Raw genomic sequence first — 23,729 nt, forward strand, 5'->3', positions numbered from 1 at the left:
CATTAATAATAATAATAATGAATTGCATTTTTATAGCGCTTTTCCAAGTGCTCAAAGCGCTTTACAATGGTTCATTCATTCATACAGGTGGCTTCATATTAGCTAGGGACCACCTGGAACCTCTTCTAGGGACCCCTGGGGGTCTCCGGAGTCCACATTGAGAACCATCGCCCTACTAATACAGTCACTACAGAAGTACAACTGGCATCTGCTTGCTATAAAACATCACATTCTCTATTCCTATCCCATCGTGCGTCAGCTATGGGTGACACATGGTATTATTGAGGTGTGTCATGTCTATGGTGTTGTTCTTCCTCTCTGGTTCCAAGGAAAAGGGAGCGGAAACTGAGTACAGCAACTTGCAATGGGCCTGGTCTACAAGATACGCTACACCACAACGACACCCATGTAACCTGTCACACTACTTCCAAAACGTCAATAACGTCCACAATCACATTACCAGAGGGAGCTCCACTAATCACGTCCAACCCAAATTTGGCTCAAACAAGGGGTTAAATTCGTTCTCCTGCTATGCCACCAAAATGTGTAACCCTACCAATAGGCATAAAAACATGTGAATCCTTATTCCTTACTCTCCTTGAAAACCTCTCTAAAAGAGCATTTACAGGTGGCTGCAATTTGAAACTGGCCCCTGTAAAAGTGATTTACATTTGTACACTCTTTGGAGTTTAATTGAGGCCGATTCTAAAAAAAGAAGTTGTTTTCTGAAAACGTTCAAATTCTTACTCGAAAAATAAATAAACAATTATGTTGCTATATGTATAGCAACAACTAATGAGACACAGAGGTGGCTCCCGGATTGAAAGGTATAACAACGTATAGGTTACAACAGGTCTAAATGGGTCTAAGCACTTTAATGTGTTGTTAGTTGACAATAATTGTAAGTTGCTCTGATGAAGACCAAAGAATGCCTTGGTTTTTTAGGCTGTCTATTTAAGGGAAAATCAAGTTTACTCTAATGAAACTTAGGACTCCATGAATCATTGCATTTGTTTGTAAAAATAGAGAAAGAGAGAGAAGGCACTGTAGGAGTGCATGTGGAGATAAAAAGAGAGAGCTTTATTTGCTCTTTAAGAGCTAGAGAGCACTCCTTTCTAGTCTAAACAACAACACTCATTGTCGCAGCAAAAGTAAGGTCATCACTTTTTTTTTGGTTCGTGGAAACTATAAAAGGAAAACCTCCAAATTCCCCAGGATGTCATGGGGCGAGAGGTCTATGTGTACTAGGCCCACACACACAACTGAAACACCCTAAACCCTTTATACTTTATTTAACTGGAGTCGACCAGGGGTCTAAACTAGGCCCCCTCTTGTTTTCACTCAAGCCAGACTGAAAAGGGGCAGGGACAAAAATAGACCCTGCTTCCGGCTTACTGTATATGTATGGGGGGCAAGCTGGAGCCGGAAGATTGATGGAATGCATTGGACAAGTGGACAAGCGTAGGAAACAAACAATATACTATATTGTTTGTTCATATATTGTTTGTTTTCCTGATCTGATTATCTGACAAAGGTTGCAATCATTTAAATAATCGGTTCTGGAAAAGAGGACATATCACACTACTATGTTTTATTGAAGTATCTAAAGAGAGCACAGAAGTTTCTGGCTGAGCAGTATGAGCTGTCATCACGATAATTAGTTAACATGTTGTCATTAATTGACTCTCACATAACCTCACTCTGTGCTCTTTGACTTTAGATTGATCTCAATAAAACTATAGTGTGCAAATAGAAAAACAAGAATAGCAGGAAACAATGTTTGATATGCCTTATTCTTTCATTTTGTTGAATCGATTAGTTTACAGTTTATTTATACGCATGCCCCCCTCCCACCCCCTCTCTCCCTCTCATTAACCCTCCCAGTGAGATGAATCTACCAGCTGGAATTGCTGAAACAATAAAGTGACGTAGACGTCCTTTCCTTCTTTAAATGGCCTTATCTGGAACCGCTGCTTGTAAATGACTAATTTAACTGGAAGTGTTGCCATGTCTGCTAATTATAAGCTGGAATAACCTCATTTCTGATAAAAATGCTTACAATGCACATTCCCTTCAGCCCTGCAAGGGGGGGCTTCGCTTGAGCCTCGTCTCTGGTACATTTCCATTTTCTCTACTTTCCCCCATAATTAGTCAGTAATTAAAATAATGTTCTGCCTGTCAACAGCTACTCTTTATCACACGCCCACACACACACACACACACACACACACACACACACACACACACACACACACACACACACACACACACACACACACACACACACACACACACACACACTTCTATGACACGCTTGCTTGGAATCGGCTGAGAAAAACCAATAAAAAAACGTTGCGCAATATATAATATCCCCGATATTGAGCAACTCATCAAGCCATGTCAAAATAAGCATGAGTCGCTGTCAATATACTCTCACTAAGACAAATTACTGTAGTGTTTTATCATATTGCCACAGCACAGTCTTCGTTTACAGTAAACTCCCTCTCTCTTTGATGTCTGCTCACCCACTCCCCATGTGTCCCTCCAAGCTGGATCGTCCAGTGTAAAATGACCAGTAGTGGGTGGGTTTCTCACGTGGGCCGCCATCGGAACATGTTGAGTGTGTGTATGAGTATGTGTATGTGTATGTGTATGTGTATGTGTATGTGTATGTGTATGTGTATGTGTATGTGTATATATGTGTGTGTGTGTGTGTGTGTGTGTGTGTGTGTGTGTGTGTGTGTGTGTGTGTGTGTGTGTGTGTGTGTGTGTGTGTGTGTGTGTGTGTGTGTGTGTGTGTGTGTGTGTGAGAGAGAGAAGGTCATCTGTTCTAATGATGGTCCCCCATGCCGAGGGCTGCACATGTAAAGTAACTAAGTACATTTTGAGGAATTCTTACTTTACTGGAGTATTTCCATTTTTTCTATACTCCACCACATCTCAGAGATAAATATTATACTTTCACTCCACTACAAGTATTTGAAAACGTTTAGTTACTACGATTTAGATTATTATTACAAAACATACATTAGCCACTTCAGCCCTATATACACTTTGGCTAGTTGAAAATAGCAGATCTAAGAAGCTCACAAGCTCACAAGCATGTACATCTACTATTTTCAAAAGATTTGTATGCACTTTGAAAACCTTGGGAAAATGGGAAATTGTGCATAATGAATGCTTTTTACTTTTGGTACTTTAAGTTTGTTTTGATGCCAAAACTTTTGTACTTTTAGAGAGAAACCTCCTATCTGGTATCTTGAAATGGACTCATTGTTAGAATGTTTATAATAATGATAAAATAAAAATAAATGGTTGGGCCCAGAGATGGATTGATTGATTGATTGATTGACTTACTTCTTTATATTGACACAAAAATATTTCCATTGTGGTCCTATTGATGTGAGAGGAGTAGATGAGAAAACATGAACCACTACTGTCAGGGGTGGATGTTGCATAACATTGCATGTTGGATTTCCGGTGATAAGCTTAGACTTTTTTTTACTATTTACGGAGGCCAATTACAAATTGCAACCACCTGTAGGTGCTCTTTTAGAGCGGTTTTGAAGGAGTGTAAGGAGTCACACTTTTTTATTCTGGCGGCATAGCAGTAGAATTAATTTGGCCCCATTTTTGTGCCGAAATTGGGTTCAGTGAGATCCAGTGAGGGGCTCCTTCTGGTGACTTCAGGTAACAGGTGTGTACATGTACTTGGCAATACATACAGTATAACTCATTACTATTGGATCTAAATGCATTTAAAATATTATCACATTTCTTTTAGGGAACAATGATTGAAGTGAAATGTATTAAATAATAAAATTAATTAAAAAGCCACTTGCGATGCGAAGACCAAGGTTCGATTCCTACCCGTGTTATCTTGCATGTCTCTCTCTGCCCTTGGTTTCTTGTCTAGTCTCTACCCTAGAACGACGGTATCTGAAATAAAGCATAAAATGCCAACAATAAATCTTGGGGAATAAAAGAGGATTATATCAATAGCTGTGAATTCATAATTTCACATCATCTCACAATATTTGCTGAGCAATCAGCCATCCAAGTGATTTGATTTAGCAGGCAAAATCTTGATTCAAATCTGATTCCCTTTCCCCAGTAAGTGTAATGGATTACAATAACTGTTTTTGTGATCAACTTACGGTAGGCGTTCTCTTACTGTCAAACCTTATTCTTTGGCTTCATCAAACACAACCTTTTCCCTACATATCAAATTCACTGCCCCCTCATTAATTAACCTGAAGTGAAATCTAAGACAAATCTCTCAAAGAGCTGAGCTGGCCGGAGCAGGGATAGTCACGCAACATTTCAATCTCACATGCCTTCAACACCAGAGAGGAAAATCATAGTTGTCCTTAATGTGTGTATATAGGTATATACATATATTTTTATAAAGGCTACATGTTTCTTTACATCAACTCCATCTTTGTTCATATGTCCATCTATCTCACAATATGATGGAATGCTGATGAATTCCAGTGTACTTTAATGTGTACATTAAAGTGGTGCTATGTAACTTCTTTTTGATAAAATGTAATTTTGTCCAAGTATGTTAATACAATATAACTTATACAATCTGTATGGTAGAGTATGTTAATACAATATAACTTATACAATCTGTATGCTAGAGTATGTTAATACAATATAACTTATACAATCTGTATGGTAGAGTATGTTAATACAATATAACTTATACAATCTGTATGGTAGAGTATGTTAATACAAATATATAACTTCTACAATTGGGGTCGTTGTATTTAGTCTCCCTGCTCTTCTATTGAGATATTTAGATCGTGTCAAAGGTCATGTCTCACCTAGAGATACTATGGATCTGACACAAACTTTGACCTAATGGTCAAGATTCAATTTATCCCCTGAGCAAGCAGGCAGGCTCCATTAGCTCAATGGTAAAGATGACAGCACTTGCGCCGGTTCTATGTCGGTTCAAATCCGGCGTAGAAGAGGAAAGTTACATTTAAGTCATAACGGGCATGTACCTGCAAGCCTGTAAGTACACTTCTGATACACTTCTGCAGCAGTGTTGTTGGTGGTGAAAGCCAGTGTTGTTGCAAAGTATTTTTCCCTGGAAATGCTAAGTGCCGACACCAGTCAATTACATGAGAATAAAAATGTTGCCCAAACGGAGCAAGTATGAGCAAATACATAATTACGGCATAAACACAATGGGGGCGGCAGTGGCTCAGAGGGGGTAGAGCTATTGCTTTGGAACTGGAAGGTTGCTTGTTCAATCACATTGATTGATTGATTGAATACTTTATTGGTCAGAAATGTAAACAGCACAAAGTAGGCTACAGTCAGGCATTTGGGCTAAAAGGATAACACAAAAAAAGTCGTGGGGACTTGTTTCCATTGTGGTCCTATTCCCATCATGGTGTGCTTGAGTAAGTCGCTGAACCCCTAACTCAGTGGTTCCCGACCTGTGATGGGTGGGCCGCAAACGCTTTTGAGATTTTCAAGTGGGCCCTGAATCTGATCCACAAAAGGTTTGCAGACTCTGCCCTAACTGTTCAATGGATAGATGCCCACTACTCCTACAAGACTAGTTTGTACGGGTTGAAAACAGAAGGCAATGAAACATTATATTCATTATATCGTTGCTGTCGGGCAGAAACCACTTATCTCCATATTTTAACCTGTTGTGTTTTTTGGTAAATTAACGCCCTACTTGATACGTCCTACATAACTAGAGCGTCACACTAAAGCATCAAAAGTAGCAGATCTGCAAGCTCGATTCGTGCTGCGTTTTGAGCTTGTTGATCTGCTACTTTTGCTATTTTTGATCCTGAAAAGTAACGACGTATGAGGTTTCCACCCGACAGAGACGATATTCACTACAGCAATTAGACTTTTGTGCTGCTGTGGTCACACAACCACCTGCGCCGTCACAAATCCACAACAGAGAGACACAGAAAGAGCTTTTTCCCCCCTCAGGCCATCAGAACTCTGAACAATGAATGACCTTCCAGCTCAATTGTGTCTTTAAAAGGAGTGGTTCACCCAAAAAATTACTTATTTTCTACACTATCAATTACACACCCCATGAAGCCTTGAATTCATGGAGATTTTTTTGTTTTTGTTTTTGTCCTAAGCCAATAATTTGATACGTCTCCTACCGAGTCTCCTATTGACCTATGACCCGGTCATCAATTTATTGGCTCAGGAATGCGACAAAAACAAAAAAACATCAAGGCTTTTTAGGGTGTGTAATTGATAGAAAATAAGTATTTTTTTGGGTGAACTACTCCTTTAACCTGTAGCCTAAACACCTGCTCACCAACTGAGCACAACGTATTTTTGGACAATATCTTAGCACAACCTTACCTCATTGCACAAATTGTATATTTTTTGGATTGTAACCGCCATTTAGAATTGATAATATAACTTTGTTGTATGTGTAACTATTCAATCGATGACAACCTTATGTCAGACTTTTGTCTCAGAGCCTGTGACCCGTTTATTTAGGCCTATTTACGGCTGATTCTCACCATAACGCCTGCTTTGACATGTTAATGACACAAGTCTAAGCATTTTGTTTTCAACATAGTAAACAGTTTACTGTACTCATAGACTAGTATTTGGCCCGTAAACAGGGTCTCAAACCTCTCCTTCTATGATCATTATCACTGACTGTTACTTTAAGTCTCTCTTTGTGCTGACTTACTATATTGTAACTTATTTCTTGCCCCCAAACCCCTGTCCTGTGTGTTAGCCCGGGGCTAAGGTGTCACTCATATCACTCCTTTTGTTATCCTCTACATAAATTATGTTTATATACAACGGTCTCCCTCAACATTGTTGAGGGAGACCGTTGTATAAACATAATTTGCTTGCCCAACACAGGCCGTCCCATAACAGTATCCACTGACCAGAGCTAAACAGCTGATTTAGACAAAGACATTTGGTGTGGAGCAGTGGTTTTCAACCCGTGGGTCGGGACCACATGATTTTGGGGGGTCCCCAGATTACAGTTAAGTGACATCTAAAACCAAATAAAAAGGACCATCACTGCATCAAAAGTGATCAACAAACTATACTATACAAACTGGTCAAATATTGGCCAAATTGTCAAATAATATAAGAAAGAGGTAAACATCTTCAAAATAGCTGATCTACAAGCTCGTGTTGCGAGGCGTTGTTAGCTTGTAGATCTGCTATTTTCACAATATTTATCTGTGGAACGAAGTCAAACTAAATGTAATGCCTCAACTCCTACATTCCGAGTGCTTGTCAGGGTGGGGGGTCCCCTGTTCAAATATGATTATTTTGGGGGGGTCACGGCCTGAAAAGGTTGAGAACTAACTGGTGTAAGAGGAAAAAAAGAAGGGGGCCTAGTATAGACCCCCGGGGATCTCTGGTTAACCACGTATATCGTTGCTATCGGGCAGAAACCTTGTATCTCCATATTTCAACGTTTTATCCTCACGTGACACGTGACAATATGTTGACACCAATGCTTTTGATTGGCTAGAGGGACGCATGACGAAATAAAATCCTATAAATAGGTGTGTCACTTCAAAAAGCCATTTATATTTTTTGAAGTGAGGTAAGACAGGATCAATCAGTCTTGATTGGAACAGTACCTTCCAGTACAAATCACCCGACCGTGCGTGTGTGTGTCCCTCTGAGAACACCTAACATTGGTCAAGTTTCATGTAATATAAATATATAAATAGCTTAGACAGGAACAGTACTATACAGTACAAACAGAGATCACAGCTGAGATCACACAATGCAACTAACTCCCATTACGCAAACTGAAGAAGCAGTAACATCGTCTGAAACCTGATGAAGAAGCAAAGGCGCAGAAGGCCAAAGCTAAGAAACAGAGACAAAGAACACTAAACAGAGACAAAGAATCCCTAAATGACAAAAAACGATAGCACAGGTCTGCTGGCGGAGACTTGTGCTCCGAGGAGCACATTTTCTAGTTTAATATTTATTTTCTATTTTCTATTAAGTGAAAGTTTTTTTTTTTTCTTTTTTCTTTTTACATAATTTTTTATCCCGCAATTTTGTAACCCTTATTTTTCACGCGGTGCCAATTTTCTAAGTGATCCTGAGCGCTACACTCCCCTCACCAGCCTAGGGAGGCCAGAGCCGAGGTCATGCCTCCTGCAATGCATGAGAGCCAACTGACCTTCTTGTCACCTGACAGGGGAGAGTTTCCCTGGTTGGACGTAGTGCGTGGAAGGAACACGTTATTCCAACCACTTCCCTTCCCCTCCATCAGGGGCCCCGAAAGTGGGTTTTATAAATATTGCACCAATGAAAAGTATTAACAAGAGCTTGTGACTAAATAATATCTATATTAGATCCATAGGAACAAAGGGTCCTTTTTACATTTTCTGAAAAAGTAACAGTCTTCTTGGGACATACGTGGTTTCTACCCGACAGCAATGATATTATAGGGTTTAAAGGTTCGATGACATTCATTTTAACTTTTTTTATTTTGTATGTTTTTTTTGGGGTTTTATGACCTCAATTACACCCAAAAAATCTGAACTTTGAACATTCAGTGGATTTTCTGTGGTCTGGGGTTTTCTGAATAATTAGGCTGAAAAGTAATCTGAGCTTGGCCCTTCGACAGTGAGGTCACAGTCGATTAATCCCGCCCACTCTCCTCCTCGCCCCTCCCCTCCCCTATCCTTTCCTTTGGGGGGGGCGGAGCAGAGGCGATGATTGACAGGCAAAATCCCTCACCAGCGACACCCGCAGGCAAAGATTTCTTTTTTCATTGCAGTTGAAAAGGCTTTAGAAATGTGAGACAAAAACACCTACAGTGAATCACTGGAGTGGAATTTTCAGTTAAAACTTTTTGTACACGTTTGAAGGACCAGGACAAAGACTCTGAATGTGGTGTAAACATGAATGTCATGATACCTTTAAGGAGTTACAGCAATGATATAGGGTGGGGGACTGGAGTCATTCCATCACGTCCAACAGTCAGACTTTTTGGCGACACCTCTGTTAGAACCGCGAGTCCTAGTATTCATATCGAAACTAAACCATGGAAGCACCAATCCAAAAGGAATGCTGCAGGGTGCTTAGTGCCAAGGACATTTTGGAAAGCAACAACAATGGTATGTATTAACTTAATAAATGTGTCTATTTGTAGCGTGTCTGTCCGACACTCTGTGAATAGTGTTTAGAAGTTGTCCAAAAACATTTATGTGGAATGGTTATTGTAAAAAATATGTACCACTTAAAAATTACAGTATATCACAAATTACTTTTAATTGAAAAAAGTTACTATGACTTTATGTACTGTATCAAACTATGCCATATGTTGTTAGTGGGTCGTTGCTGTTCAGAAGCTATTTACTTTCAGCATCAGTATGTTGCCTTTGGTCGAGTTGTCACATCACCATTTTGGCAAATCAATATCCTTTCAGTGTTGATTTCGTCGACTAAAACTATGAGGAAAAATGTACGTCGACTGCATTTTTTCACCGACGAAAACAAAATAAAAACAAAATAAATACTAAGCTACGTCAAAAAAAATAAACTAGACTAAAACGTTAGGGAGGGACTAGTGGAGACGAGATCCAGTAGAACTAAAAGACAAGTCATTTTATGTTTGGTTGCGCTCGGGTGTTGCACTCTGAAAATAGCAGATCTACGTGTTGACGTCACGTGTTGTGAGCTTGTAGATCGGCTATTTTCAGCATGCAACCAAGTTGTAAAATCAGTCGACTAAATCAACAGTAGATTTAGTCGACAAAAACTCGACTAAAACTTTTCAGATGACTAAAATATGACTAAAACTAAATGGAAATTTATTCAAAGACTATGACTGAAACAAAATCAAAATTTACTGTAAAAATCAACACTGCCTTGAATGAACTGCTTTGAATTCTGATTCTGAAGTTGGCAATCCAATACTTGAAATCATTTGATTTATAACTTTGACTGATCGTAGACAAAACATGGTGCTTTCACTGCTTTGACATTTCATGCAGTTTTATCCATTGGGCAGAAGAACCCAGGCATCTGACTGAGACAGCAGCACAAAGCCTGGGGCACAAGCTACTGTCACTTCCTTGCCAGCTTCACTCCTCTGTGCCAGTCTTTCTCTTTTCTTTTTCTTTTTTTACCTAATCTGGTGGATTTACTGCCTCCTTTGAAATTTGATCTCAATATAAATTCTATTCAACAACAAAAACATTTGAAAGATAAGGTCATGTCATGTCATGGAGAACGTCTGCAACCCATTTGTCTCTGTACATTTCCCATGGGCCCATATACCGAGCTGCTAGAAAGAATGATGCTAACAGAGCAAACTGACTGCGCTGCCGATTATCATTGTATGTGTCCTTTATTTAACCCATTAAGACCGGGACAGCATCTGTCATTTTAGATTTGAACCACTTTAACCATTATTTTATACTTTGGCTATTCAAAAATAGCAGATATACAAGCTCATAGGATCTGCTATTTTTGAAACATCTTGAAACTGAGTGCAAACTTTGTCCAAATCTTTGCTTCTGGGGGTCCCTGGAACAACATATTGTGAGATGGGGGTCCAAATACATATCATTTTGGGGGTCCTAATACATATCATTTTGGGGGTCCTTGACATGAAAACTTTTGAGAACCACTGATATTATACAGTAGCAACATGAGTAAAAAAAAAAAGAAAAAAAAAAAGATTTAGGATTTAAAAGACAATTGTAGAATCCCCAGAAGCAAAGATTTGAGTAATTTCTTTCCGCTTTAAAATATATATATACATATATTCAAAGATTTGCATTTTCTTTTTTTTTTTTATTGCAGATCTACAAGCTCATAGTGTGGCACTCGGTGCCGCACTATGAGCTTCAAGTGGGCCCTGCTTCACACTCACTCACAATTACACGCATTCTGGGAACTTCCCAGCTTAACCACACACTGCTGTACTGGGAGCTGCCCAGTACAACCACAGTTTTATGCTGTTGGCCACTGGAGCAGTTGGGGGGGTTCAGTGCCTTGCTCAAGGGCACTTCCAACAGTGGGTGTTTTAGGGAGGGGTGTGAGTCTTGGTCAACCACTTCTCCTCCACCCAGGCGCCGCTGCTGATCCAACTTTCAGGAAGAGGACAGAATTAAAAGAAAGTGAAGTCTATTTTTATTTGTCAACAAGCAGAATTGAATTTGCAGCAAAAAAGGACGACAGTTAAGCCAAGTTAAACTACGCACAATTACAACAAAACTCTGACAAGATGCTTCTCATAGTTCAAATGACCGCAGATTAACGCATTGCATTCAGGGACGCAGTGGGGGGGGGGGGGGGTTAGACGTATCCAGTTCCATTGGGGGGGGGGGGGGTATATCCCCCCACTTCTGGGACGAAGAAAAAAGAAAATGAGAAAACCTCCGATGAGCCGGAGGTTTTTCACGGGTGGAAAACGGAAAGCTAGTCCTAAAACACACTGCCCCATTTCTTTCGTGGACAGAGGCCGCTGGATTAGACCCGGGGCGAGGGTGTTTTAGGACGACGGTTCTTGTTATCCATTTCTGAATGGAGGTGCGCGATGAGACGTTTCCTTTTTGCCACACATCATGCGTGCCCTGAGCATGCGCTCAGGGCATGCATGTCCCCCTTGGTTCCCCAATGCTCTCTGCGTACCTGATTGCATTATATTTAGGCCTTTAAGTAAAGACGCTAATCCCCACCAAGGTTATGTATCTTACTTAGTTGGTATTCTGGGCATTACCACCCTCAAATACTAAATAAAAAAAAAACTATTCCCTCCACCCAAAAGCTTTGGTAACGAACAAAAAGCTAAGATTGTCAAGGGTTGCTAAACACACTGGATTCATACAAATGGTACGTTTTGTGAGATGAACGGCACCCAGTGGTAATCAAAATGCGAGGCATGTTGACAAATATGTAATTTGTATTAGTTGGAGGAGGAGGAGGGGGGGGGGGTCTAAGTTCTCAAACATATTTGGCTGTGTTGGATCTCATTCAACCTCATTCACACACGCAGTCTGGTGGAGTGTAATCACACCAACATATCACTGCACATCTTGTCACAGAAACCCCCTTGTCTCCATATTTTTTGACATTTTATTATCTGTCTATAATAACTTGACCGAAATACGGATGCCAGGTTGATAAGTGGTTATGTCTGTTTAAGTTTTTTTTTTACACATATTTAACCAATGAATAGTATTAACTAAGAGCTTCTTTCCATAATAACTACATTGGATGCAATGGAAAACAAACACGGTTTCTGCAGCCCGACAGTGGCAATAGGCTATACGTACAGTATATGAGCATGTCACAAATAAAAAGTTTTAGATATTCCCAGAAACACATTAATAATAATCTACCACAGAATTGTTCCAGTAACTCCACAAGACGTGATGCCAGAATCTGTCAGATCCACTGAAGCTGTCACCTCTATGGCCAGCAACTGCATCAGAGTCAAATTGTGTATCGCCATCTAGTGGCCATCAGCATACTTTCTCCTTTATATCAAATACCATACATCAGGGGTCTTCAACGTTTTTCAGCCCAAGGACCCCCTAGCTGAGAGAGAGATGAAGCAGGGACCCTCACTACTGTATAAAATTGTGTTACAGATTAAACTTTTTCATAGATTTCATAGTTGGATTCATGCTGTGTATTTTAGGATAGTTAACCTTTTAAACCGTCAATATTTAGTCAGCTTGACCATTGGCTCTGTACTTTTTCCCTCTACATCAAAGCTCACAACGCCTCGCAGATGCTATTTTTGGCTAATGTTTCCCATCACACAAAGATAGATGGATGGGTAGAGAGAACGGATGAAAAAATACATGAAGCAAGATTTTAACAAGCATGCCTTTATTAGACATGGTGCTGCTGGGTCAACAAAAAAAAGACATAATATTTCATTCCATCACTATACTTAAAATGATTATTAATCGTGTATGTATTGTTAACAGATTTAGACAAAAGCTATTGGTTGAACAGTGTTACATTGTGCTGTATAGATAGAGTACAGAAGTCCTGACGTCACTCGCTCATCCCCTGGGTAATTTCTCTATGGAAAATAACATTGGGTTATCTTAGAATCGTCTCATAAGAATTGTGGTCCCAAAAATACGATGACGATAATCATGTCACTCAGATTTGATACAGTTAGTTTCTGGCGAACATGTAATTAATTCGACGGCGGTAACGTTGGCGTCAGTTGTTGCTTCGTCAAACCGCCGGGCGCAATCGTTTATTTTTGGAACACAGTTCTTATGACGCAATATTAAACTCGTCTATGGGAATTCAGAATGGAGGAGAAAAAAACGTGAGCCAGGTAGGATGCGTAAATGACATCAGACTCAAATACAAAGTAAAAAGCAGAACAAAAGAACAATCCAAAACACAAAGGGAATATCTATAATACATCCATTGAAATTGATGGTTTCTTCGTGTGTGAGTGTGTGTGGTCTAGACTTCCCATCTCTCTGTCCTGGCCTCCACTGATTTGACCAGGCCCTTGCCCATGATGTTGAAGTCCTCTATGATGGCCTCCACATTGGGGCTGGTATGAGCCTCGTCCCCGCTCACCTCCACGCGCCGAGCAGATACCTGGGATGTCTGTGTGACAGACAGGGAGGCGTGGGCCTTGTTAAGTCACATACAAAGTGCTCACTGCTCAACCACAGAACACAGTCAAAGAATATATATGTTACAGTATGATTGGAAATCCAGTCAGATTGAAAAAAGGAGTGCTCCTTTTCTTCGAGTTCACCTCCCACACTCCCCAACAAATGTATCAAAGATTTTCCTGACATTTTCAAAAAATAGCAGAAAATAGCAGATCTCACAAACTCACAATCTTCTATTTTCACTATATTGAAATAGGGCTTAAGTGCTTAATAATGTACTTCTTCCCTTCATAGAAATGTAGTGGAGTATATTATAATATAACATCTGTCTCTGACATGTAGTGGAATGAAAGTCACAAGTATCAAAAAATACAAAAACTCAAGTGAAGGACAAGATACATTTTGTTTTTGTTTTACTCAAAGTACAGTACTCAAGTAATTACTGTCCACCACTGACCACCAGGATGAAATGATGCATGTGTTAGTCAGTGCCAGGTGGAAAGGTCGACGTTGTTCTCACCTTGAACGGCGCCAAGATGAAAGCCTTGGGTTTCCACAGCACTGCGATCACCGTGCCACCATAGGGGTCGTAGAAGAAGAGAGCCAAATCCCCAAACGCATCCTTTTGGAATGGATTAGTAAACATACAATATGTGTCACAACAGATTCCTTTAATCTTTTGATTACTCATACAGTTCTCTCTCCTTTCGGGGGGGGTGGGTGCCATGTACCGTTTTACGCAGGTTATCAGTTAAAAGGAGTAGGGAGTGGTCTCGTTACAACCTTTAACCCATTCAATCCGGGAACGCATCCTGTGTCATTTTAGATATTTAGCTACAGTATAACCATTATTTTATACTTTGGGCTATTAAAAATAGCAGATAGATCTGCTGTTTTTTTTAAATGTGTGCAAATCTTTGAATATAATTTTTTTTTTAAAGCAAAAATATTTAACTCAAATCTTTGCATCTGGGGATTCTACAAATGTCTTCTAAATCCTAACTGTTTAATAATATCAGTGGTTCTCAAACTTTGTCAAGGACCCCGAAATTGAGATGTATTTGTCTAAGGACCCTCCCATCTCAAAATATTTTGTTACAGGGACCCCCAGAAGCAAAGATTTGAGTTACAAATGTATATACAGAATATTCAAAGATTTGCAAAATAAATCACGAAAAACTGAAGATCTACAAGCTCATAGCACCGCACTCGGTGCTATGAGCTTGTAGATCTGCTGTTTTTGAATAGCCAAAGAAATCTAAAATGACACAGATGGGTTCCCGGATTGAGTGGCTTTGCTCCCATTAGGGAGATGTCTGTATCGATATGTGGAAAAGGTGACGCATATTTCTATGAAGCAGAACCCTTTAACCCAGTGGTTCTCAACCTGTGGGTCGGGACCCCCAGTGACAATTTAATAAAATAAAAAAAGAAAGAAAGAAAAGTAAAAAGACCATTACTGCATCAAAAATAATCAACAAACTATAGTATAAAAACTGGTCAAACATTGGCCAAATTGTCAAATAATATAAGAAAGAGGCAAACATTTTGAAAAGAGCCGATTTACAAGCTCACAACGCCTCGCAATTTATCTGTGGAACTGAGTCAAACTAAATGTAATGCCTCAACTCATTCAACTACAAGTGCTTATCAGGGTGGGTGGGTCCCCAGTGGGTCCCCAGTTCAAATAATATTATTTTGGGGGGTCCCAGTTCAAATATGATTATTTTGGGGGGTCACAGCCTGAAAAGGTTGAGAACCACTGCTTTTAATTGCTTGTTAGTGGCTATTTCCAGTGTACGACACCTGCGTGCAGCCAATTATGAATAAATCTGACATAACCCCAACCTGAACTCAGCCTCTAAATGTCTAATCCTAACCTGAATAGCTTCCTAATTGTAAACCCAAAAGTCCTTACACACCGGGAGCGTGACGGATAAACAATCCGAAAACGCGTCACAATTATTTCACATCAAACTATTCCATTGGTGATGCTTCATTCATACAGGTGGCATGAAATTAACCTTAATCTGTCTTTTGAGGACGCTCTTCCGCAGCCTGTGAATGATCCCAGGATCACCCAAGAAGAGTACACCCAGAAATCACGTGATCACAACAAAATGAAGCTGGTTTCGTTTAGTATTATAGGATTTATAAAAATCTAATTTTCTATGCTTTCTAATTCTTTTTGCCAAAAACAAGCCACATTCAACCGCCCGGATCAACGGATTATCGCAACGGCACGCTTCCTCCCCCTCAATTCTCAGAGACCCCCCGTACGTCTTTTGAGGGATTGCCTGGTGGATCGTTGTGAAGAATGATATTCTACGATTTTTCAAAGGTTTGTGAAAACACTCTGAAACGCTGGCAAGGACAGCTATAGACGATGTTTTAACTCAGTTAAAGAGTTAATGCTTTCATAGAAGACATTCTGACTTCTATGGAATCCAAATGACCAGTCGTGGAGACTGATTACTTTAATCCATGCACACACACACACAAACAGACACAGACAGACACACACTCACCCTGAGCTCGGTGAGGTAGCAGGACACAGGGTTGTAGCCGATGACGGGCAGGGCCCCTCCGCTGGGGGCCACGCTGCCCTCCATGGTGCCCCGGTTGAAGGTGACGGTGGGCGGGTCCACCGCCTGGCTGACCAGCGGCACCTGCAAGGGGTTCAGGTGGATGAGCACGTCGTAGGGCTCCAGGGGAGGACGCAGCGCCACCTACGGTACAATACAACAACAACAACAACACACACATACACAACACATTGGAGTCAATGAGGAAATTAATTAACCCTAGTGCAGCGGATCCCAAAGTCCCAGGGGTCCTCGGTTGGGTTCCAGGGGGTCCCCAGCGAAATGTGTTGATAAAGCGTCACAATGAATCATTTTAACCACTTTAACCATATTTTATAATTTGGCTGTTCAAAAATAGCAGATATACAAGTCACTTCATGCCGCAATATGATATAATATAATATTTGTTATCGTGAACATTTTAAAAGAACATTTTTAACTCTGCTTCTGGAGGTCCCCGGCACTAAATATTTTTTAGATGGCGATCCGCAGCAAAATACAATTTGTGGGTCCTTGACACACCCAACTGCCCTAGTGTCCCTATTCTCATTCGGCGAAAATAGCCGACCTACAAGCTCTACATCAGCTAATTTGTAGCCATTTGGGAGGTAAGAAATTTGGGTGGCAAGTATACAGAGCCCTGGGGGACTCCGGTCAATTCAATATAAAGGGTTACTTATTAAGTAACTGGTTAAAACACATTAGTAGACAGTTATTTTGCTACTGATCAATGTTTGAGAGATCATATGGGTCATTTCATTAGCTAATCTAGCTGAATGGTCAGCTCACACACATACACACAGTGTGTCTTTGTGAATCTTATACATGTACTGTATATGGTGTGTATTATACCAACCTTGACATCATGTGTCTGGCTGCTGTCCATCATTTGAGGTTCCAGAGCCTTGAGGCTCTCTGCAGCAAGCATGACCACACGCTGTAGCATCTGTAACACACACACACACACACACACACACACACACACACACACACACACACACACACACACACAGTAGTTTTTGGTATTGTTTTTCAATAATACGTATACTTTCTTTTCCTGATTCTGCAAAATAGGTTCTCTATAAGCCTCTAGGTTTCTGAACTTCTCCTGCACAATATGGATAGTGGTTACATGTATTGTTTTTCTTCAGTTTTTAACTGTTTATGTGCTAATAAATCAAACTGAAGACAAAGTCATAACACTAATGTCCCCCGAACAAAACCTTCTCTTCTCTGTTTTTTTTAACCGAGTGAACCCTATTCTGGGCACGGCAAAATAGTCAAACATTTGGCCAAGAAATAGGATGTAATGGGATAGGAGGAGTGGGTCAATGATGGTTCTCTCTAGTCACTAGTGGTCAATGAAGTATTGTGTCGCTGTCGTATGTCTATATTTTAACATTTTGTTTTCATAAATTAATGCCCTACTTGATCATACAACAGTGTCATATGAAAGCATCAAAAGTAGCAGATCTGCAAGCTCGAAACGCGTCGCTTTCGAGCTTATAGATCTGCTACTTTTGATATTTTTGAATTTGAATACTGAAAAGTAAGTTGTGGACATAATGAGGCTTGCAGTGCACCCGACAGACAGTTTAATTGATCAAGCACAGCAACAAAAAAATATATATATAAAAATATGTCCTGATTGACGACCTGGTTGTCCCCTGATGTGCCTTCTTGTTGGAACTCATTTGATAACAGCTGAGATTAATTGAAACCCTTTTTTGTTGCTGTGGCTTTTGTCAAAAAAAGAACACTAAAATGTTCCCGAAGGATGCCAGTCGCACCCACACACTCTGCCCTTTTTCTGTCAAAACACATTTATTGGTTTAAAGTTTTACAATTCTTGAAACCCCAAATGCATTCTCAAAACTGTCAGCACAAACCCCACAACATTAACTCATTTGTTCAAAACGCAATATAATTCTTTATTATGCTAGGGTGGGATGGCTCAGGGTAGAGGACAGAGTACAGCAACTTGCAATGGGCCTGGTGTACAAGATACACTACACCAAAAAGACACCCATGTACCTGTCAAACTACTTCAAAGACATCCACAATCACAACACCAGAGGGAGCTCCACAAATCACGTTCAGCACAAATTTGGCTGAAACAAGGGGTTAAATTCATTCTACTGCTATGCCACCAAAATGTGGAGTGCCCTACCAACAGTCGATTAAAAGGATCACTTAACCCAATTTCAATCTTCATATAATTGGTCCTCACTAATGCTCATTACAAGATGGCACAATTTCTGTCTACGCACTCTATGTCTCATTGGTGCGCTATACAGTTTCACAGAAACCTGCCTACCAATGACATCATCGGTTCGGATTCCAAGCTAACATAAGCTGCAGCCTTTCTCTCCCTGGAAAGTAGCAGATCTACAAGCTCACAACGCGTTGCAACGCGACACGTTGTGAGCTTGTGGATCGGCTATTTTTGGCAAAGAGATTGGGGTGTAGAGGGGGAAAAAAAGGAGTGGACAGGGGCCGGACTTACCATTAGGCAAGGTAAGACAACCGCCTGGGGCCACAACAGTCAGGGGGCCTCATGAGATGACTATTTTTAAAATATAAATAAACCATTTTATCATAATCACCATTTTATCATTCCAATTGAGGCCCCTCAAAAATAACACGAGAAAATGCGTCAATGTTGCCCCCCCCCCCCCCCCCTCAGTCCAGACTGCAGTGGACTATTCCATTATGCCGAGAACGTCACATCACATTCCACGAACTAAACAGCGAGCGCACCGTTTGGTGTTTTGGTCGTCAAGTGACGGCAGAGAGAGAGAGAGAGAGAGAGAGAGAGAGAGAGAGAGGGGGATGCCGGTCCGGTTAATTTTGAAAATGAAAAGACGGAGGACAAAGGAAGACAAACAATTAGTTTATAAATGAACGTCTAAAATTAACTTCCTATTTCATTTCCGCTGCCGCACCTGACGTTACCGTTGTTACAGCAACAGATTGACACCTCTTTCCATGATGACGATGATGATGATGATGGTGATCAGCATCAGCAATTCTTGTCAAGAGAACCAAGGTAATGTTTGCATCCATGCTGGCAATGCCACTGTCACCTCATATACTCTTTATTCATTGACTTAACAACAAACCTCATGCCCACAGCTGGCGTTCTCATACTTGACACTGCCGGTCAATTAAGTATATAGGGTTTAAGTGGTTAGATCATCAATTATTTGGGGTGCCGATGGCTTAGTAGTTAACTATACCACATATAGGCTCTAATGCCTAAAGCATCCGTGTTATTTTAGATTTTGGCTATATATCTTCTGTCGGGTGGAAAACTCATACTGTATGTCCAAAACTGTTACTTTTCAGGATTCAAATTCAAAAGCATCAAAGTAGCAGATCGACACGCTCAATTTCGAGCAGATTGTGGATCTGCTACTTTTGATGCTTTTGTGTGACGCTGTAGTGTGATCAAGTAGGGGCGTTAACTCATTGAGTGCCCAAATTATTATTATCTATTTCTGGCCATTACGATTTTTTTATTTTTATTTTTTCAAAGTAAAAAAAAAGTGCTTAGGAAGCGAGATACAGCCTTTTTCAGTTATAAGTTAAACAAGGAGTGGATGGAGCTGCAAATCTTCAGATAATGATATCTTGGGTTCAAAAAAAAAATAATAATATATATATATTAAAAAAAAAAAGAGTTTTTTTCTATTTTTTCAAAAACACGTGAAACACGTTAATGGCACGTTGCACCATAGCGCTAAAACATGTGAAACGCGTTAATGGCACTCAATGAGTTAATTTACGAAAAAAATAAAGTTAAAATATTGAGATAAGAGGTTTCTGCCCAACAGCAACGATATAGAGCAACATAGGTTTTTCAGAAAACTGGCCTCAGGTCTTAAAGGGTTAAAAAAGGTTCCGGTTTTGGACAAGGTTTCCACCCCGTCAGCAATGATTCATGATGGCGTGGGGTCTGTGAGGACACCTCTAAAGCAGGACGTCACAGCAGCCCCCCCCCCTCCATCAGAAGGGTATAAAACCACAACACAGAGACTCAGTGTCAACAACACAAGGTGGAAGTGGGACCACTCAGCACAGAGGTTTACAGGAAGCTTAATATCTGGGTCAGGAAAACACCATGGGGGTCTGTGGTCAGCTCTATCTTCTCCGTGCGCTGCTGTGTGCGGCTGTGATCTGCTACAACTACGCACCCGCTCACACCAAGGAGCTCAAATCCAAGTATCTGACTTATTTCTCTTCCTCGGACGACAGCACCGAAAAGCAATTGGTGAGAATTTTTAAGTTTAGGAAATTTTCTTTTAAAGAGACATTTTATTCGATCAACGCAACAGCTAATGATGTGAATATTTCAGTCGGACAATGTTAACTAACCAATAATTTAGATAATAAACGTAATCTACTTATTTCCATTTTTTTTTTTATAATATAGAACTTATATTATTCCTTGATCATAACTTGTTAATACTGTATATACTACTTCTATATCATAATCTGTTCATTTTCATGATAATTTTGCCACTTTAAGTCTCGGGTCCCTATTCTGTGTTGAATATTTGGTGAAAAGAGCAGGTCTACAAGCTCACAAGGTGGCATATTGAGAGCTTGTGCATCGGCTAGTTTTGCTAAAGAAATTTGGAGTAGAGGGAAAAAGGAGGAGGCTTAGTATAGACCCCTGGGGTACTCCGGTCAATGAAGTATGTAGGGTTTAAGTGGTTAACAAACATAACTTTTTGTGTTGTTTGCAGATCAGTGATTTGCACGGGGTCCTGGAGAGGTTGAAGAACAACAACAGGTTTCCCCCGCAGGGGAAGAAGCTGAGTTATCTGCCTATGGTACGTGACGATGCAACAACTCATTTACCATAATCCACTAACATGTGCTTCCACATCAACCGTTCATCTCACAGAGTTGAGGATAACTTTTAAGAGAATGTGTGGTCTCTCATTTATACACTACTACCAAAAAAAGAAAACATTATCTTCAGTCACATGGCTACTAAAATGGTTCAATTTCACATATACTTTTACAAATACTGTAAATCAGATTACTTACTTCAATCAGATGATATTACCATAAAACCAAAGCCAATTTTCAGTTCCATACAGTATACTGTAAAAACCTTTCCTGATGAGGATATATTGTCCATTACACTCGTAATGTAATGGACACACGCAAGTTGCCCAATAACGCATAATTGAGGCTACAATACATGATGTGATAATGACGTGTTTGATAATGATGATATTGATGTGGCTTATAGCAGGGGTTCCCAAACGTTTCAGCTGGAGCTGATCTCCCCATGACCCACACTTAGAAAAATACATTATGAGGCCCAAATAGTAGTGAAAATAGCCAACGCAACACACATTGTGAACTTGTAGATTGGCTATTTTCACTATTTATTTTACTTCCACTGGTTTATTAGTGATACTGATAAGGCTGATGGTGATAAAGGTGTTTCTATCTCCACAGTGTGATCCAGGAGAACAGTGTGCGCTGAGGAAAGGCTCCAGGATTGGAAAACTGTGCGACTGCCCCTTGCCCAGAACGTGCAATTCCTTTCTACACCGCTGTTTGTGATGCTCACTCCCTCCTCTCTCTCTCTCTACTCTGTTTACACCATCATGTCTGACTGCTGCGAAAGAACGAAAACATGAAACAAAATCCACTTTGATAGCGCTACGTTGAATGTATTTGTTAAAAGATTCTATTTTGTCTTACTTATATATATACTATATATATATATATGTTTCCTTGTTTCATGAACTGTTAATAACTGCACAACAACTGTATTTTGTCATTTGTAATCTATTACTTGGTGCTACATTGTTACACACTCTAAGAAGATGGTCTTAACAAGGTGGAAACCTCCACATACTGTACAGTATAGATGTCCTTTATATTGAATTGTCCACAAGCCGCCTATGAGATGCCTCACTATAACACCTTGGTCTCAATTGCCCTTATTTTTTCCCCTCTATATTTGTTCCCAAATTCATTGTTTTCTGTTTGGGATGTCGGTTTCTTTCATTAGCCTATCTTTCATTATTTTTGTATCATTTCATTGGTGTAATTGTTGCATATTTCTGTGTGTGTATTTTAGGGTAAGTTATGGGTAAGCTGTGTGTTGACTAGGTGTATATACGTTCATACTGTATTTATTATGTCTTAACATTATGTGCAGACAGTATATTTGCTTTTTTTTTAGGGCGCGTACCAAGCAATATCTCCAAGTTTATGAGAGTGACTATATACTGTATGTGTCTGTCATATTATTGTTACACTTTACCGACCTGTCCTTATCAATAGTGTTTTGTTTGGCTTTGGCTTTTATTCACTGCCGTATTGCAGGTTGTATTGTATGTCAACATCTCTTCATGTTAAATGATAATAAAAAATGTGACCACAAAGACAAGTTGTACTCAACGTGTGTGTGTAATTGTGAAATTATGTTTTAGTAATATTGTTCCTGCTGTTCTATATACTGCCAACCAGGTGCAGAAATCACAAATTGAGGCTTTAAACTTTGCTTTTATATGAAATATCCAAGACGATTAGGATTTTATGGAAGATGCTTCTGAACATATTGCTAGTTTGACCACTTCAAATGCTCTAATCTTAAAATAATACATGAAAATAGCCGATCTATGCCGATCAGATGTTGCTGCTGCGCAAAATGCTTCCATAGAAGACATGCTGGCTTCATATGGAATCCAAATGTGTAAGAGCTGGACATGTCCACTCTGCACTTCTACCATTAACCAAAGGTGTCCCACAAGGTTCAATACTAGGACCGGTTCTCTTTACCACTTATATAAATGACATTGCTAAGAATTTGAACGATTGCAATGTACTTTTATATGCTCATGATAATAAAATGTTATACTGTTGGGCTGACTCTATGCAATTGGCTGTTAATAATCTGCAACTTGCTTTTAATATTTTACAAGGAGCACTTTTTTAACAACTTAAACTTGTTTTAAACACAGAGAAAACAAAGTGCATGTTTTTCACCAGAGCAAAATCGATTGATTTTACAAACTTAAAAATGTGCACTTTATCTGGTACACCACTTGAAAGAGTCCAACGTTACAAATATCTGGGCATATATCGATGATGAATTCACCTTCAAGTTCCATATTGAGAACCTGATCAAAACATTGCGGGAAAACTTGGTCTACTACTGTATAGAATATACAGTAGTAGACCAAGTTTATATATTGTAGTATAGATAAATGTTGTTTCCCCTTGTTTTGCAGAAAAAGGATCATACAGGCCGTCCTACTCTCAGTCTTAGACTATGGGGACATCATTTATAGACATGCTGCTGCTACCTTTAAGCCCATAGATGCCATCTACCACTCTGCTCTAAGGTTCATCACAGGTGACCCATATAATACCCACCATTGCACTTTATACACTAAAGTTGGATGGCCCTCTCTCACCATCATTGGTACATCTTACTTACAAAGCTCTTAAATAAATCACCAACATATATTTCATCACTGTTAAAACCAAATACTTCCACCCA

The 23,729-nt window shown here is 39.8% G+C and overlaps 3 protein-coding genes across 3 annotated transcripts in view; 1 reads left to right on the plus strand and 2 right to left on the minus strand.

Annotated features, from left to right (window-relative positions):
• LOC308088116 (aquaporin-3-like) overlaps nt 1-23,729 on the minus strand; it is a 123,447-nt gene that overhangs the window by 21,242 nt on the left and 78,476 nt on the right. The window lies entirely within an intron of this gene.
• The window catches only part of nol6 (nucleolar protein 6 (RNA-associated)), a 32,843-nt gene continuing 21,821 nt past the window's right edge, over nt 12,708-23,729 (minus strand). Inside the window, exons 23-26 of the mRNA XM_080434263.1 lie at nt 17,049-17,138; nt 16,136-16,336; nt 14,128-14,229; nt 12,708-13,596 (exon numbers count right to left, since the gene is read on the minus strand). Coding sequence (XP_080290389.1) covers nt 13,447-13,596; nt 14,128-14,229; nt 16,136-16,336; nt 17,049-17,138 — 543 coding nt within the window. The 3' untranslated portion in view covers nt 12,708-13,446. The remainder of the gene's footprint in view (nt 13,597-14,127; nt 14,230-16,135; nt 16,337-17,048; nt 17,139-23,729) is intronic.
• Nucleotides 20,265-22,017, plus strand: LOC308089499 (cocaine- and amphetamine-regulated transcript protein-like). Its single transcript, XM_080434265.1, has 3 exons — nt 20,265-20,465; nt 20,944-21,030; nt 21,671-22,017. The coding sequence occupies exons 1-3, from the start codon at nt 20,316-20,318 to the stop codon at nt 21,776-21,778; spliced, it is 345 nt and encodes a 114-aa protein (XP_080290391.1). The 5' UTR covers nt 20,265-20,315; the 3' UTR covers nt 21,779-22,017.

This window comes from Gymnoscopelus braueri (assembly GCF_963280865.1).
Source record: "Gymnoscopelus braueri genome assembly, chromosome: 7".
NCBI classification, from domain to species: domain Eukaryota; kingdom Metazoa; phylum Chordata; class Actinopteri; order Myctophiformes; family Myctophidae; genus Gymnoscopelus; species Gymnoscopelus braueri.